The sequence below is a fragment of the Neolamprologus multifasciatus genome, chromosome 16 (genome assembly GCF_963576455.1).
Source record: "Neolamprologus multifasciatus chromosome 16, fNeoMul1.2, whole genome shotgun sequence".
Classification (NCBI taxonomy): domain Eukaryota; kingdom Metazoa; phylum Chordata; class Actinopteri; order Cichliformes; family Cichlidae; genus Neolamprologus; species Neolamprologus multifasciatus.
This window is the reverse complement of record NC_140454.1, coordinates 10,455,306-10,472,974: the sequence shown is the minus strand read 5'-3', so window position 1 is coordinate 10,472,974 and position 17,669 is coordinate 10,455,306. Positions and strand designations below refer to the sequence as shown.

Sequence of the window (17,669 nt, the reverse complement as noted above, 5' to 3'; positions counted from 1 at the left end):
CGATAACGATATAAATCACAAAATTTAACATTTTCTGTAAATTCTGTGAATCTCGGGCAGCTCGACTTGCGTGAAGTGTTTCCAGCTGGGCGTCGTGTACCTGGAGTCGAGTGTTTTAACCGATGCATAAAACTATACATTTTTAGACATAGGTTGTAACGGCCGCCGTTTTCTTTGTGAGTATTTATTACACAGCGTGCTGCGGGGAAAAGCCCTAACGTTTGAGGCTAAGGTTTATTTTTTAGCACCTGACGGCTTTTTTTTGCTTGTCATCCGTAAACACTCTGCATACTCTTTCACGTGATTCAGTTTATTTTGAAAAGTCTCAACAGGATCTTGAGCTTTATTGTGAAAGGTTTATATGTAAAATAAACAAGCGGACACACGATGGGTTTACCATCGTTGTTGCTAACGACAACGCATAAAAACAGGTGCTTGTCCTTCCGTAGTGTGGTTATATTAAATATAAGAGAAAGAGAGAACTTTAAGAAATTAATATAGCCACTACAGTGACCATCAAAACCATGAACAAATATTGCCGTAAACAGTTTATTTTGCGACACCACGAAACAAACGATAGTGTAAAATGAAATGACAGATGTTTTTATATCGTCATCCGATATATATCGTTATATCGAACAGCCCTAATTGATATGACACCAAATCATATGTTTAAAATGATTAAAAGCTCTTTAATATCAGAGAGAAACCCCGACAATCAGCTGACCCCCTATAAACAAGCACTTTGCGACAGTGGGAAGGAAGAACACTCTTTTAACAGGAAGAAACCTGTGGGAAACCAAGGCTCGGATGAGATTGGTAAAGTTGTAATGAAACTTAAACTTTAAAATATAAAAGCACTGAATACAAACCTCCTGTACAGTTCCTTCTGCTCATCCCCAACCAATCACAGCAGGTGGATGCCCTCTCTGCCAGAGGTTACTTCCTGTTAAAAGGGAGTTTTTCCTCTCCACTGTTGCCAAGTGCTTGTTCATAAGGTTTTGTCTAATTATCGGGGTTTTCTTTCTGTCATGGTGGAGTCTTTATCTCACAATATAAAATGCCTTGAGGTGACTGTTGTGATTTGGTGCTGTATAAATACAATGGAAATGAAAAACCAACATCATTTCCTGCAAGTAAACACATCATTTTTTGATATAAAGTCATATTTTTAATATGGGAGTCTGTTTTGCAGCTAGATGAGATGAGGTCTCCAGTTTTTATTTTATTTTGTGACTATACTGCGCTTTGTTTATCTATTGTCCACTTTGGTGTCGGGCTGCTGTTGTTGTCGCTGTCCCCTTCTGTCTGCTCACACTGTCAACTGGCTGAACTCTAACGGGATGCTGCTCCGATGCTGCTTTGCCTTCCTCCGCTTCCTCCTTGTCCACGTCTCGCTCTGTTCCTCCTTTTTGTCCGTTTTTGTCGCCCTCCCTCCCTCTGTCTCCGTTCTTTCTCTCTGTCGCTCTACCTCAGGTCTGACGCCTGCTCTGGCTTGTGCTCCTAGTAGAGAGGTGGCTGACTGTTTGGCTCTCATTCTGGCTACCATGATGCCTTTCTGCTCACCTTGCAGCTCTGGAGCTCCCTCCCCAGGGTCCTTGTTGAGGCATATACCCCACCAGGGGGGTAAAGGCCTATCCACTGGCCCTCGGGCGTCACGCAGCCCCAGGAACCCCTCGGGACCATCCAGCGAGGGAACCACAGAGAACGACTCAGAGGATTCCGAAACTTTCTGACCCCTCTGAACCGACTCTCTAGCTTCCTACCTCCAAGAGTGCACGTGAACGTCTTACCTCTCTCCTCGGCGAGGAATGATGCAGTGTTTGAGTGCACAACTGAGGGAGAAGGATAGAGACTTGGTCATTCATAGAGCCCATAAAAGTTCAATATTAAATAAATAACTTGTGGACAATAACTAATCGTAAGATGAGTTGGAATATTTTCTAATAGATGGTCAAATAATATTCATATTTCTCATGTCTTCTATTTGTTTAATATTGAATCTTTGGTGCTCCACATGCAGTGTCTATATCTTCTGTTCCTCATGTTGGGAACATGAACACGAACTGAATCGCTCTGCTTTGATGCCAGGCGGGAGACCCTGCAGCTTCTTTTTTTAATGCTCTTTTTTTAAAAGAAAAACCAAGATGGGAGCAGCTGCACTGCCCAGGGCTGACTGACTGGAGCCCAACGAGTCGCTCCGTGAACAAGAACTCGATCTGGACCCGTTTGGGTCTGCATGCTTGTGTTAATTTACACCATGGTTCATTCTTTCTACTCACGGGTGCTTAAATCCAAACGACCTCGGTACTTAGTCTCTGCACGGCACAGCAGCTCGCTGCGGAGACTCGTGTTGTCTTTTTAAAAAAAGCCATTTTTAACTGTTTGTACAAAACGAAGGAGACTATTAAGAAATCAGAGTGTAATTTTAAACTTTTTATGATTTTAGGCCTGTTGTACCAAATATTTGACTTCCACGAGTAAATAATGAACATGTGGCAAAAGGTCACCTAAACAGGTACATAGAGCTTATTTTTAACTGTTTAACAGCTGAAGCACAAATTTGTAGGTTTTTGTTTGGTTTGGATGACGTTTGGATAGAATGTGAATTCTGTGGCCTCTCCGAGAGACGTTCCTAGTTCAACTGTAGACCAGAATAGAGGATATGAAACACTAGGTACATCTCAATGACCTTAACATTGAGAACTCCAGATAACACAGCCCTGACAAAAGATTCCTCAAGCCTGATTTAGAGTTCTGTGGTAAATCATGGCAGAGCTTACCATGTTTAACCCACATAATTGGCCGTCAGCATTTATGCTTGTGCTGGTTCATTACATGTTAATTACCAAGTGGGTATGTCCACTGATGTTTCCAGCTGATGGAAACATCCTGGGTAAACATATTTGTCCCTGAAGTTTTTCCACTTCTTTCCACATTCCCTCACGTCAATGAATAAATAAATATCCCAAGTTAGTTTCAGTTCCACAGTCACATGTGTTTCAGCATAAATTTAAATGCTAATGCAAACACCCAGGCACAAAGCTGTGTTCAGAAGAGCTGAACAGTAATAATGATAGTCTGTTAATGTTAAATAAGTTAACGTTAGCCTCAAGAGGACATGGATACATGCTACGTTAGCATAATCCTGACAAATCTTTTGCTATGTTAGCCATTCTAGACGTTTCATATTGAAGGATGCATTTATATCTGATTTAATTTTATATTAATCAAAGCGTGGTACATTTTATGGTAGTATAGTAGCTACACAGATAAGTCAAAATCCTAGTTCAATTAAAAAAAAAGGATTGCGTTAGCAGTGCTGTTAGCCTAAAGAAAATAGCTGCTACATTAGCACAAAGTGTTTTTACTATATTAGATCAAAGCTAGTGGTATCTAATGCTATTGTTCAGGACATTTTTCAAAACATTCAGTATTGTCAGTATGTGGTGTAAAGTCAAGAACTAATGTATCACAGGTGGAGTTGTAGATATCAACCATGGGGGTTAGCATTGCTACTATGCTAAAACCAGCCTGGGGGTTCTTCCAGTTTAAAACCAGACTGAAGAGATAAAGACGCTTGTGTCCACCAGTGTTGCCAACTCCTTAGTAAGGAAAATCGCTATTGGCTGTCCTAAAAGTCGCTAGAAGTCGCCAAATGACGTAATCGCCTAATTTGCATAATTTGTCATGCTAATGTAATTGTAACCTACGTTGTTGGAGAGAGAAATAACGTTGTGGAAGAGACATAAAGTGAGTAAAAAACGTCCTAAATGCAGTTAGAATTTATTTAGAACTACAAATTAAATTTATTTTAGCAATTATTGTTTTTTAATGTCACAATTCCAACCCTGCTCCTTTATCCAGGCCTGGACTGGCAAAAGTGACCTGAAATTGGCACTCTGGTGGAGTTACTTTGTGTGTGAGAGTGTGTGTTTATAAGTAGTTTTAAACCTTGTGATCCACAAAACAGCCTAACAGTAAAAGAAGAACTCATGCGCGATTCATTTGCAGTTTGGACGCACAGGTGTGAACGTCTCCTGCCCTGATAGCAGCTGGGGGAGGACTATCCTCCACCCGTGAGCGCTTTGGCACGGGTGAGGCGCCCACGGCAGCACCGCTGCTTGTTGAGAGTGAGAGCGATACGCGTTTTCACGTCAAAAAGTCGTCATAAATAAGTCTCCAATAATACCAGAAAAAGTCGCCAGATTTGTCGCTAGTCGCTTTTTAGAAAAAGAGTCGCTAAGGGGGTCTGAAAACTCGCTAAATATAGCGACAAAGTCGCTAAGTTGGCAACACTGGTGTCCACCACTTGAACGAGTTCCTGTGGCCATGAAACAAAGGCTGTTCTCTTGATTCTTTGAAGCACCATCTGTACTTTTAATGGAGTGATGTGATAAGGTAATGGGGATGTACCTAGTGATGAATATGAGGTCTGTGGAGATCAGATTGAAAAATGAGATTATGACTAAGATTTATGCATTTTGTCCTCTGGCCTTGAATGGCCATCTGCACTGTTTTCACTCCATTTGCATCCCTACCTGTTGTGTTGTGCATGCTTGCACACTTCCAGGCAAAGCTTCTTTTTTTGTACTTTAATGTTTAATCGTAAATGCCCAGATTCTCAACAAAGACCAAATTTCTGAGGCAATGAAAGGCTCTGTTTAGCTCCTTGTGCTATATATGATCCATTACACGATGGTACAAACAATGCCAGCACTTAAATGTAAATTAACACAGGGCTTTGACCACTTTCCTCACATTCCTCCCCACTGTTTGTCGCTCTGCCAGCTATGTGCCATTGTTTCGAATGTGTCCAGTGCCTTGATGAGTCTTTTTTTCTTTTATGACATATCCTGTGCTAGTAGTTGGAAAGGATGAGTTCACTATTATTGCAAAATAGGAAAAGTGTTGGTGGTACTGAGTGGTGCAGATTTTAGCCATGCTTTGAGAGATTTACCTCAGACCTCTACAAGCAGCAAGGTGGAGGACGTTTTATTGTTTGTGTAGGTTTTTTGCCTTTTGTACACACCAGATACTTTTAAAAGTGAGAAGAAAGTTCCAAACCAGCCGTCAGTTATGAGGAGCTGCTAAATGGATTTGAAGGTCAAACTTGTAAAACCAGACTTGATGTGCTGCTGTGGTCATATGATGTGACTGAAAGCACAGTTACTGAATGGACCTATAAATATAAATCTCACTGCAAGAAGAAAGAAGGAATACTTGATTCATCGTTTAAGTTGGGAAATGACTGAAACCGTGAAAACAGCGATCTCTTTCTCCTCTCTGTGGTGGTGCAAATCTTAAAACCTGGACAAACAAAAACTAGGCGTGGCTGAGCACCACCAGGTACCAACAGTTTTTTTTGAAATTGTGTGAAATGATTCTTTAATGCGTTGAGCTAAATATGAGTTGCTATGTTGTATTGAATGACAGTGTTTGACACAGTTTTGGTTGTTTTGTCTCCTTAAACCTCTGAGGTCTAAGTCATCATTTGTTTTGGAAAAAATGTGAATTGTTTTTTGTGTTGTCAGTTGAACTGATTTTTTCTTTGGCCCCTGATTGCCAAGATTTTGGAGAACAAAGTAATAAAAAGGAAAAAAATGATGTTTGCTTGCCGAGGGTAGAGTCGGGGTCACCACCTGTGACAACTTAGACCCGAGAGAGTTAAAGGCTGGAGATTTAATCCCCCTAATTTTATTGTCAACAAATCCACTGCTCCATAAATTATTTTGTTCCTCATGAAAAGTCCAATGATTTCCACTGAAATGTCCGGAAATTTTCCAAAAGAACTAAAAGTCTCTTTGGCTCTGGTTACCTGTGTGACCGTCAGTTTCCTTTTGTTTATAATATTTATCTCACCAACTGATTCCCATTGATGTGGATGACCATTAGACAGCAACAGCAATAAATTGAGGTTTTACAGTCGGACCTCATACTCTCCTGCTAGATGATTAACTCGTAATACTCACCCAGTTGTGTACTTCGGAAGGCTTTGATTTCCAAAGTATTCCGAGTGGAAAGCGTTTTTGTCTTCTGTTATTGTTACACGAGTGAGTCTTACTACAGCAAGATCGATTTCAACTTTGCAACAACAGTCGAGGCCTGCGGCTCAGAGCAAGGACTTAGTTATCAGTCATTTGTTAACAATAAGAAAAAAAGACAATATCTCCAGCCGTGTGTGTGTGTGTGTGTGCGCGCACTAGCTTAGGTACTGATATGAAATCCACCTGCTTTTTTTGTACATTATGTACTGTAAGGGAAAGCTTTGTATGAAGAAAATCTCCATCCCAGATGGTTTTGTTTGACTTTGGATTTAAAACTTAATGAGTTGTGAATCCTGTTAGCTGCCAGATAAGCACACATATTGTTAGCAAGCACAGTCTTTACTGCCTCCGCTGTCCCTGAGAGACAGAGCCTGTCCGCCAGTATTCAACCAGAAAATGAGCTTCAGCAGGCCTGACAATCGTCGTGTGATTTTCATAGCAGTTCCTGATGCAGTACGGCATGCTGAGGGCTGTTTGTCACCTCCAATTTGTTTTATATTAACTGTACAACAATAAAAATCTGTTTGGAGTTAAAAACATGCCAATTCTTTTCTTTTTCCATCAATCTGTGCGGAGACTCATTACACCAGAGATGTCAGACTCATCTTACATTGTGGGCCACATACAACCTGTTTTGATCTGTGGGCCAGACCAGTGAAAACCCAGTTTCTGTCAGTGTAAAGAAACCTAACTACTCATGTAATCAATGATTAGTTTAAGACAGATTTTAAATGTGTAAAATTACAGATGTTTGTAACTGAATTACTTCAGTATACTGTAAGTGACCGTGGGGTCTTTATCAGTAGGAAAAGCTGAAAATACAGTTAAAAGTCCGACATTTTGGTCCTTTACATTTTCCAGAGCTTCCTAGCGGGCCTGATTGGAGGTTCAAGGTTCTTTATTTGTCACATGCATAGTTATAACACAGTGAAATGTAACCTGACACGCTCCTTGACCAGGCTGTGATGTTCTGTGTGAGGATGCTCCCCACAGCACCTGCATAGAAAGTCCTGAGGATCTCTGGAGACACCCTGAACTTCCTCAGTTGTTGTAGGTGGTACAGGCGCTGCCTAGCCTTTTTGGTCTGGACCTGAATGTGGGCAGACCATGTCAGGTCTGAGGAGATGTGGACACCGAGATACTTGAAGGACTGCACCCTCTCCACTGGAGCTCCATTGATGATAATGGGCTTGTAGTCTCTGTGCTGACTCCTTCTGAAGTCCACCACCAGCTCCGTGGTCTTGCTGACGTTCAGCTGGAGATGGTTGTCCCGGCACCATGATGCCAGATTCTTCACTTCATCCATGTAGGCCGCCTCATCATTGTTGGAGATGGTGCCCAACACCACTGTCGTCACCAAACTTCACAATGGTGTTGTAGCCGTGGGTGGCCACACAGTCTGAAGTGTAGAGGGAGTAGAGCAGTGGCGAGAGGACACACCCCACTGTGGTGCTCCTGTGTTGATGGTGATGCTGTCGGAGACACAGCTACCCACCCTCACCACCGGAGTTCTGCCAGTGAGGAAGTCCAACACCCATGCACACAGACGGCTGTTGAGTCCCAGATCCCTCAGCTTTGTGAACAGTCTGCAGGGCACTATTGTGTTAAACACTGAACTGTAATCAACAAACAGCATTCTCACATAGTTACCCTGTTTCTTGTCCACGTGGCTGAGGGTGGTGTGCAGGTCGTGGGTGATGGCGTCCTCTGTGGATCTGTTGGGTTGGTAGGCGAACTGGAGCGGATCTGTGGTGTCTGGGATGGAGGAGGAGATGATGTTCTTCAGCAGCCTCTCGAACACCTTCATTACTACTGAGGTCAGTGCAACTGGCCGGTAATCGTTCAGGGATGAGGATCTTTTGAAGCATGTGGGGACCACAGACTTCGCCAGGGACTCGTTGAAGATGGAATGAACACACCTGCTAGCTGGTCAGCACAGCAGACGGCCGGTAATGCCGTCTGCCCCGCCACTTTCTTTGTGCTCACTCTCCTTAATGCCGCTCGGACGTCGTGCTCCTCATTGGTCTGATTGTTGGGCTGATTCTGGTCCCTGGGCTTTAGGTTTGACACCTGCGTTACACTGTCCGTGTTCATGTTTCTCAGAGCATATGCTTTATATGGTCAATGCTACAGACACAGCACACCCATAAAGTACAGACAGGTTGCTTGCTACCCCTCACTAGGCTCCCAGATGTTAGCCAATCACAAGTAAAGGGGCATTAAGAGGATTAATGTATGGACTATTTAAAAACGACACAAAAACACTTGTTTCTCATTTCCCACAGAAGAAAACAGAAATGTCTGATAGTCAGCTTATTGTCAGATTTAATTATTAGAAACAGGTCAATTAATGTGATGAAGTGGTTTGGGAAAGCCTGAAAACCCCAAAACAAGCTGAAAGACACTAAAATGCTCCACAGTGCTGAGAAGAACTGGATGATTACTCAAGTAAAGTACTTTAACGGTCCCATTCATTCATTACTCATCCTTTAACAGCATCCAGTGTAACTGAAGCTCTCATGATTGGTTAAACCCTGTTTTCGATCCTGTGAAATGAATGAAATAATATTAAAAACAGAAAATGATCCCCAGCAAGAAGCCAGAAGTATTTTTTGATTGTCTTTCAGTTCTCTGGCTGATAAAGAGTGCAGTTAAGAAGAGCCATTGCAACATACATGTATGTTGAGGGCTGAGGTGACAACATGTATATACAAACTTCGGTTGCTTATGTTTATAGGACCACCTTGTGTCTTCCTTTTATTTTTAATTTTTCCCTTGCTGTAAGAGCTCTGTAACTCTGACATTTCTCATCTGTGGGATAATAAAGGTTTATTCTATTCTATATTTGTGCATCTATCTTCATTAACACCAGTGGAAACAGAAGATATTGATAAGAACCTTTTAATAGTTACATAATCTCTTTACATTTACAAATTTTAAATTACATGAATGAGTCTTTTTAACAAACTAAAACTGCCACAGTGACTACCGTCAGTGGCTCCACTCGTGGCACTAATTATAAAATAACAACAGGAATCCAGAGGGTTAGTCATTAGAACCTGATTATACTGGGATAAAACTGAATGTTCTAGACTGTTTTCATAATGCCACGGATGCAGAGTGCTGGCTCTGCTGGAATGACACTGCTGTCTGTCAGGATTTAGCCTGCACCATTCTTAAAGATTTACAAGGTCCAGTGTGCTTCTAGCTCTCAGCCAGGCGTTTACAGGAAAGTCTGCTTTGTGCACAGCGGCTGTGTTTCTGTTGATCAGTACTCAGTCTCAGCAGTTAGTTCCCAGACCAGTCCAGTGGTCAGGGACCATCAGGAAGTATTTGTCCATGGCTTCGCAGAAGCGAGCTCTGTACAGCTCCGGAGAAACCACAGTGGGCATCTTCCCTGGAAACAAAGCACAGCAACACGTCAGAGGAGAAGGAGGATTGTAATTCAGCTGGAAGTACACCGATGAAGAAGAAAAACAAAAGCATTCTGTCATATATACACATATACATTTATATTAAACTCTACCTAAGCACTTAAAGTGTTTCATAAAACTGGCTGAAGTTTAAATTATTGAAGCCAACATATGAACCTCCTGTGAGCTAAAAGCTCAGGCTTCATATGTTGGAGTGTAACTCCACTATTGCCACTTTCTCTCTAATGATTCTCACGAGACTTGGAGCCTGTTGTTCTCATTGGCTTTGTGTTAAAGTTTATTTATCTTAGTTTTCACGTCTATGTGCTCAGATTTGACACCAAGCTTTAACACTAAGGGTGACTTGCTGTTTCACAGCCCCTACATGAGCTGGACACAAATATCTAAGGCTACATTCCCACTGCAGGTCTTAATGCTCAATTCCGATTTTTTGATCAAACCCGATTTTTTTGTCTGCTTGTTCACGCTACAATTAAAATGTGACAGCAGACGCGCTCTAGTGTGAACCCTCAAAGCAGCCCACATGTGCAAAAGAAGACGTCACACACAACGCGCTCTGTTTAGACCCAGAGCAAAGAGTATTGTTTGACTCATGGACCTTAATATAAAGACTTGTTTCAGACTTGGGGGCGATCGTGGCTCAAGAGTTGGGAGTTCGCCTTGTAATCGGAAGGTTTCTGGTTCGAGTCCTGGCTTGGACAGTCTCGGTCGTTGTGTCCTTGGGCAAGACACTTCACCTGTTGCCTGCTGGTGGTGGTCAGAGGGCCCGGTGGCGCCAGTGTCTGGCAGCCTCGCCTCTGTCAGTGCGCCCCAGGGTGGCTGTGGCTGCAATGTAGCTGCCATCACCAGTGTGTGAATGGGTGAATGACTGGTTGTGTAAAGCGCTTTGGGGTCCTTAGGGACTAGAAAAGCGCTTTACAAATACAGACCATTTACGTTTCCCAATTTAGCTTTAAGTTATAAAGTTATTTTGTTATTTACAAATGATCCTTATTGCTGTTTTAGAGGAGCGGTGCTTCAAAGGATAGTTGCAGATTTCTGTCAGAATCTGCAGATTATACAGTACAAATAAAATGTTTCTCCAACGTTGTCTTCCCAACAGTTTCACTGACATCTACACTGGATGGCCAGGAAGCGTTCGTGATGTCTTCTCCGGCGCTGATAATTGGCGTCTGTCTTGTGTCGGTGACGTAAAAGACTGATTTAATGCGACATGACCGTTCAAACAGCAGTTGCTTTCTAAAACATCAGATATGTATCAGATTCAGTACCACATATGAAAGTGACACAGATCGGATTTGAAAATATCGGATTTGTGTTGTTCACACTGTCATACCATGATGGGATATGGGTCGCACAGTGTCAGAAAAGTCAGATTTGATGCACTTTCGCCTGCAGTGTGAACGTAGCCTAAGTAATCCATCCCTCCATATGCAGCCATACTTTCTGTGGGCTTTATGACATTTACCTTGGCCTCCGAGGATTCCAGTGGATTTAACAACCATTTCCAGTCTCTTGTCCCAGGTGAACGTCCTGATGTAATCTGCAGAAACGAGAGAGGGGAACAAATTAAAACAAAACCCCAACAAAAGTCTCCACAAAACACTTCTCCTCCTCCTCTCACCTATAATCCCAACGACCAGCTGCTCGGTGGCGTCGTCCCGCCCAACCAGCAGGGAGTAGTCGATGATGAGGTGGCTAGACAGGAAGTAGGCATCGCTGTGAATGGCAGCTCGTAAGATGGACTTGCAGTGGGAGCGGATGTAGAGCGGGTTGTCGTGGATCAGCTTCAGCAAGTTCTCGTCCAGCAGGACCACCTCGCAGCTTTCCTTGCCCGATTCTGTCTTCACATTGCGGTTTCTCAGCGAGCCTTTGAGGTCGAATACCTGCAGGGACGTCACAGCATCAACAGAGGTCAAAAGGTCCTCATGATCCAAACAGCCACTACTGAAGAAACTGTGATGGATCTAAGATTTGTGTTAGACCTGTAAACATGTTTGTTCACACTTTGATGAATTATGGACAAACATGTTACAAGTATTGTCCTTTCCATGTTCTACATCAAGAATAAACAGTGTGTCCTGTCTGCACTGAGAGGCAGAGTGACACCACATCTCTGACCTGAGCCATCTTGCGTCCATAAAACAGGTTTTCCATAACAAGGAGGTCCAGCTTCTTCTCCGTGTTGTTCTGAGAGTTCTTGTAGCCAATCCTGTACACACCCAGGATCTTCGCCAACGCCGTCGGCCGCTGTGGTGCAAACACGCTCGTTACTCATTTGCAATCAGATGGTTAGAAACGGTGTGAGTGTTTATGATGCATACTTTCTGCTGCACAGCTCCTGTGATGTAGGTAAAGTAGTGGGGTGCAAAGTCCAGGAAGGACTGGACCTCCAGTCTGGGCATCTGCTTCAGGATGAAGCGGTCGTCTGACAGGACACACAGCAGGACTTACATCAGAGGAAAGAACAAAACATGCATCCTGAAGTGTCTGAAGCTAGCAGAGGTTTGGCGTCGTTTCCATTATCAAAATAGTTAGTGACCAAGTCCCTAAATCGGAGAGCAGGTGTGGAGCATACCAGACGTGTTTTTAAAACAAATAAAGGTTATTTTATGGTCCTTGTATTCATTTTCGTATTCTTTTTAACTTTGCCTTCAGCTGATCCGTAGGTTTTAGTAGGGCTGCATTCATAGGTGGGAGCATATTTCTAATCGGGCCCATTAGAGCCAATCAAAATGTGGGAGAGGTGACTCAACGTGTGGGGCATAAACTGACTGTATATAAACAATGGGCACAGCCACTGTGACATGGCTTTTGTGGTTAGTAAGTTTCGCTGTTGCCATCTTGGTGACTTTCAAATTGAACATTACAAGTGTGGGGGAACCCGAGGGACGCCGCACACTCACTGACCAACAACTTGTCCATAACACGGTAGCCAGGGATGAAACCACCAACGTTCTGGTTAGTAGATGACCTGCTCTACACCTGAGCTACAGCCACCATCATTACACAGTCCTAATAAAGCAGGACACCTCAGTGCCTGCCACACACAGATATAGCGTTTACTTTATTATTTGCCATATTCACGTGTCACGATGTTTTGCATGCATTTTGTACTTACTATTTTATTTAGAAAAGCACAAGCACGCTTCCTTTTACACATGTGCACATACATGCTCGTGCAAGCTCATGTGCCCCTTTTGTATCTATGTTGTATCTGTGAGGATATCAGCTCCAACCTTCTGTTGCGTAGAACACAGCTCCAGATTTCCCCCCACGAGCCTGCCAGTTAACGCAGTGGGACAGCGAGCGGACGAAATCCTCCTCACTGCTCTCCATGATCTCCTCTCGCATCTTGTGAAACTCCTTGGCGTAGTAGACCCGACAGTAGAACTTGGCGTTGGCATCGGAGAACTCTGAAAATAAGAAGGCAGTCAGGAACAGCAGGCTTAGACACATTTATCAGAGGGATAACATTCAGCTTGAACCAAAGAGTGTGCAACACAGTAATGCAGTGGTCAGCATTGTGTCCTAACCAACACGGTTTGGTTTGACATCTGCACCTTCTCCCACAGTAAGCGTGAAGCCGTGAGGTGACCTGTCCAGTGTGCACCACTCTCAGCCCCCGACTGGAAAAGCAGTTAAGAAAACAGTAATAATAAAACACTCACGCAGCTCAACGTGTGGATTTAGGGCCTGTTTCTTCTGCTTATCTGCTGAGTCGGCCTCTTCTGCACAAAACAGAGACAGAATTGAAACACTGCACCTCCAGGTACGCCTCTACAGCCTTTGCTCTTTCACTGACTTTGTGTTGTATGTGAACACTTACTGAGAGAATCGGTGTCTGTGCTGCTGCGACTCTGCTGTGATGCTGTTGTCTCGGTGGGCCTGGCAGGGCTGCTCTTAACCCGGCTCTCTCCACCGCTGAGGACCAGACAGTAGAAAACTCGACTCACATTTGAATTCATTTGTTTAAAATTTGAACCATTTGAGTTTTAGAGTAAGTTTTGCTCTTACACTGCTGAGCTTTTCAAACCATTACTCTCCTCTAACACAACACAACTCTGGTGTGGCTGGTTTGGCCACTTGGGGGCAGCAGAAACAAGTCCTGAAGAGTCATGTTAATGACTTCAGTTTAATGCTTGGCTTATCGTCATCACTTTATTATCCAACATTCACTTAGAGTGCAGTATCAATTTTGGTCTCCCCCATCTCCCGAGGCTCTAAAGGTGCTAAATGTTCCATTATGTTCTATTTAACCACAATCAATACATATATAAAAATAACTATTTTAAAAATGTAGATTGTGAGAAATTGGCACTTGGGCTGTTGGCTGGAAGAAGAGAGCCAACAGTCAGATTATTCTGTTTTGATTTGTGTGATGATGCCACTTCGTCACAAACGAAAATAATGGGATTGGAAAGCTGCGAGAGATGCTCCGTAATTAAACTGGGGTTAAAGAGGATATATGAAATTAAAGTACCTTAGCATTTTAAATGATTGTTAACAATAAGGACGTTACTTTTAATTCTTCACCATATTCTGATGCATTGTGTTCATTAATTAAGTGCAAACATAATTAATAGATAACAGAAATAAGCTAACAGCTGCACAGTGGATTTTGAGGCACAGAGTTGAAGCTCCGGTGGGAATGCAGCGTACCTGCTGGGCTGTGAAGTCTCGTCTCCTCCTGCGTTCGACACCTTAGACAGATCATCCAGTGCTGTTTTGTACTCCTTGCAGCTGAATGGTGACAATCGTATATTTTAGCGTATTTTTCCAAACGTGACATCAATAGTGCCAATTTAAAAACAGAGAGGAGGGAAGCAGGTGGTCACCTGAGGGCGAAGGCGATGATGGAGCTTGGCTCTCTCTCGCACACTGCGATGGGAACCCGCTCATGTTCGTACATGAGGTAGTGCTTATCTGGATCACTGTAAACATGTGACACAGCAGTCAGAAACAATGCCTGCTGAACGTGAGGTGGTGCACGCCTCTTTGGGCTTTTATTTTGGATGGCTAAAGCAAAGTTGGGAATCTATTTTAACTGACTTCAACAATCACATTTTCACCCCACCCTTTATAGCAATAGCTTCTTAGCCTTAGATGATAACCTAGCACTCCACCCTCTCATCTAAACTGGATCACTTCTGGATCAAAAAGCAACATAGTGGAAGCTAAAATGCTAACGTTGAGTCTACAAAATATCCAGTCCAGACACAAATGGCTTATGTCATAGTGGCCTAGTCCATCTTTTAAGTACAGTACACTATTTTTCTTAATGGTATTGTTTACTATTCAAGTATCTAATTCTCTTCAGTTCAGCCAATATGTGATCAGTGTCTAAGTGAACAGACTGAGAGCACAGTACTTACAATGGGAAAGGGATGGGATTGTAGCTGTTTCCAGGGAGGAAGTTGGCGAGGATTGCTTTCATGGTGGATTTTTCCTTCACCTGGCTGTCAGTGGAGCCCAGTAGGTGTCCGTCAAAGACGTCTGAAAGTGAGCACGCACACGGCATGTAGAGCAGGGGTAACGGTGCACGAAATACGATAAAGATTAGAGGAGGAATGCGAACCTTCTGACACGCTGACAGAGTCCTGCTCGATAAAGGAGGGGACAGGTGTGACCGGCTCGGCTCCAGGATCTCCTGGTGATGGCAGCAAGGAGGAAACAGTGGAGGAGGACAGCGTACTGAGGTGACGGTCTTCTGCCAGACAAGAGAGGGAAAGAAAAACTAAGTGTCGCAAACAGCTTCATTGAGTAAGGTTTATCATGGAGGGATATTACTGATTGAGAAGATCTCACCCTAACCTGGAAATTGTAGAAAAAATTATTTATGCTTTTATCTTCTGAAATCTCAAAGCTCCCCGCTTTCTGACATGAATTAAAACAGTTGCTGTCTCTTGAAGTTCTTTTCTGAACTGAGCGTTTTTCATATTCTAGGCTCGTCTACATAACGCGATGGCTGCTTTGCATCAGAAGCTAGTGAGGGTGGTCTCTGCCTACGCAGTTACCCTTGGAAAAAAGAAAAAAAAAAAAAACGCAAAAAATATTCTAATGGTCGCCAAAGCACATCTTTATTGATATGTACCGTGGTGTCAAACTCCGTCATTAAGGGGTACAACGAGATTGTCAAATGTCGTCTTTATGGGGCGAAGAGTTAAAACGAAACAGCTTTTACCACGATGATCCCCGACTTTTATATTTACATGCTTTTTTTCTTTACTGTTGTTTTAACTCTTTATCTCAACTTTAAACGAGACCTATTATTATTTCCAGCTTCATGTTTATCTTAAAGCTTTACAAGAGCAGCTTTTCACGACTGACAATTTAAAAACATTCCTACTGTGCCCTGGTGAGACTCCTCCCTTACTTCTTTGTCACTTTCCACTCCCTTTCTAGTAGATCTATTTTGATTGGCTGCTCTGGTATAAACTTAACCTTCCAAGTCTAGCGAGGGAGGGACCTCTTTAATGGAGAAGATGACTCTGTCGCTGAGAAAGGAAATAACTTTTTACAAAAGTGGAAGAAATGGATTGCCTACACCTCCCCTTAAGACAGACGTTCCCAAAGTGTGGAGCCCGCCCCCTAGGGGGGGCGCAGAGCCATTGCAGGGGGGGCGCGGCATGAAAAGGGGGAAAAAACAACAACAACTACATGTAAAATAATTACACCGTGACGCCTCTGCCTTTCTAAATGGAGGGACAGTAACTGTGTGTATATGTAAGCCTGTAAAACCTTCAGACAGTCAGATTAACAGTATTTCGTCTCTATCTGCCATTCTGCAATTCATCTCATGTAAACAATAACGTGGCGCACAGCGTGACGTGAAAAAAGGCACATACCTTTGACGTTGAGTGACGAACTCTGTATTCCTCTTCCACACATAAACGCAAAAAAGGAGTTTTAAATAATCTCCGTTCTCGGTGATTCGAAACGCCGTTTACGTGTGGACGAAACAGCTGCGTTTTCAAAAATACCGGTGTAGGTGTGGACGCAGCGTAAAAGACTTAGTAGTTTATTTTCTTACTACCTGTAATTTATTGCAGATTACTTGTATTTGCTTAATTGTTTACTAAATGTTTGAGGTGTGAAATAAACCGCAATGGAGCAAAATATGGGTGTGTGTGGTTGGAGGATGTTCGTGCGTGCGCGCGCGAGGGGGGGCGCGAAGATTTTTCTTGTAAAACAAGGGGGGCCCAGCAAAAAAAGTTTGGGAACCACTGCCTTAAGAGGACACTACCTTTTCATCTTGATGCAGGTTCAATCATCCAGGTAAGTAAAGGGTTAGTTCATCTGGACGTAGCGCTTTCAGTGGGAGAAACGCTCAGCTGAGACAGAAGAAGTCACTCGGATGAGTGACGAAACGTTTCTCCCAATGAAAACGCTGCGTCCAGAGGAACAGAATCAACCTTTTGGGACACTACCTTCTTGTAACTTAAATGCTTGGGACTCCTGGGACAATATGCAAGTATCCCACTGGTTCTTTTTTAAATAAAATTGTCAAATCGAAACAAACACACAAAAATCTGAAATCCAAACAATTGAATTCCATTCTGTTTTATTTTTATAGCGCCAAAACACAACAACAGTCACCTCAAGGTGATTTACATTGTAAAGTGAAGACTTCACATTAATACTTTAAATGAGAAGTCACAGAAGCACACTCAGTAAAGCAGAAACTCACCTTTCTCACCATTTTGTACCACCGGTGATGGGTTACGAGGGGAGGACTCCACAGCACTCTATTAAAACACAAAAAGATTATTGTTATAACGCATGTACGGGGACCATGAAGCTACAATCTAAGCTTTGTTCAAACCCACAAACAAAACAGAAAGAACGTCTCAAATTCATTCTAATTGGTTTGTTGTCAAGTTACCGTGAGGAAGAAGATGTGGAGAAGAATTCCCTTTAGGAACCTTCAATACAAACCGGATTATTAACATTAACCTTTAGGAACGTCCCTTTCACGCGTCCCTCACACCTTGAAAACCTTTGTTCTGTGAATAGTGATGTAAACTCAGATTTTTAAGTTGCGTTTTGAATGCACCACCCATCCACAGTGTCCCAATACTGATGCTGACTCCTGTCACTATAGTCAATAATATTACATCATAGTTATAAAACATTATGTCGTAAGGACAAGACTACATGGTTAAGAAACACAAACAGCCCAGGTCTC

The 17,669-nt window shown here is 42.9% G+C and overlaps 2 protein-coding genes across 9 annotated transcripts in view; one reads left to right on the top strand and one right to left on the bottom strand.

The window, feature by feature from the left end:
- Positions 1 to 6,584, top strand: part of ankrd44 (ankyrin repeat domain 44) — a 38,205-nt gene extending 31,621 nt beyond the window's left edge. For both annotated transcript variants that reach the window (XM_085134912.1, XM_085134911.1), the window contains exon 28: positions 1,477 to 6,584. In XM_085134912.1, coding sequence (XP_084991038.1) covers positions 1,477 to 1,736 — 260 coding nt within the window. In that variant the 3' untranslated portion in view covers positions 1,737 to 6,584. The remainder of the gene's footprint in view (positions 1 to 1,476) is intronic.
- A 2,350-nt stretch (positions 6,585 to 8,934) lies between these two features.
- Positions 8,935 to 17,669, bottom strand: part of pikfyve (phosphoinositide kinase, FYVE finger containing) — a 36,088-nt gene continuing 27,353 nt past the window's right edge. For all 7 annotated transcript variants that reach the window (XM_085134905.1, XM_085134901.1, XM_085134907.1 and 4 more), the window contains 13 exons: positions 17,172 to 17,229; positions 15,060 to 15,191; positions 14,857 to 14,977; positions 14,320 to 14,415; positions 14,144 to 14,224; positions 13,311 to 13,405; positions 13,153 to 13,212; positions 12,721 to 12,897; positions 11,806 to 11,909; positions 11,603 to 11,731; positions 11,106 to 11,367; positions 10,950 to 11,024; positions 8,935 to 9,444 (listed from right to left, as the gene is read on the bottom strand). In XM_085134905.1, coding sequence (XP_084991031.1) covers positions 9,329 to 9,444; positions 10,950 to 11,024; positions 11,106 to 11,367; positions 11,603 to 11,731; positions 11,806 to 11,909; positions 12,721 to 12,897; positions 13,153 to 13,212; positions 13,311 to 13,405; positions 14,144 to 14,224; positions 14,320 to 14,415; positions 14,857 to 14,977; positions 15,060 to 15,191; positions 17,172 to 17,229 — 1,506 coding nt within the window. In that variant the 3' untranslated portion in view covers positions 8,935 to 9,328. The remainder of the gene's footprint in view (positions 9,445 to 10,949; positions 11,025 to 11,105; positions 11,368 to 11,602; positions 11,732 to 11,805; positions 11,910 to 12,720; positions 12,898 to 13,152; positions 13,213 to 13,310; positions 13,406 to 14,143; positions 14,225 to 14,319; positions 14,416 to 14,856; positions 14,978 to 15,059; positions 15,192 to 17,171; positions 17,230 to 17,669) is intronic.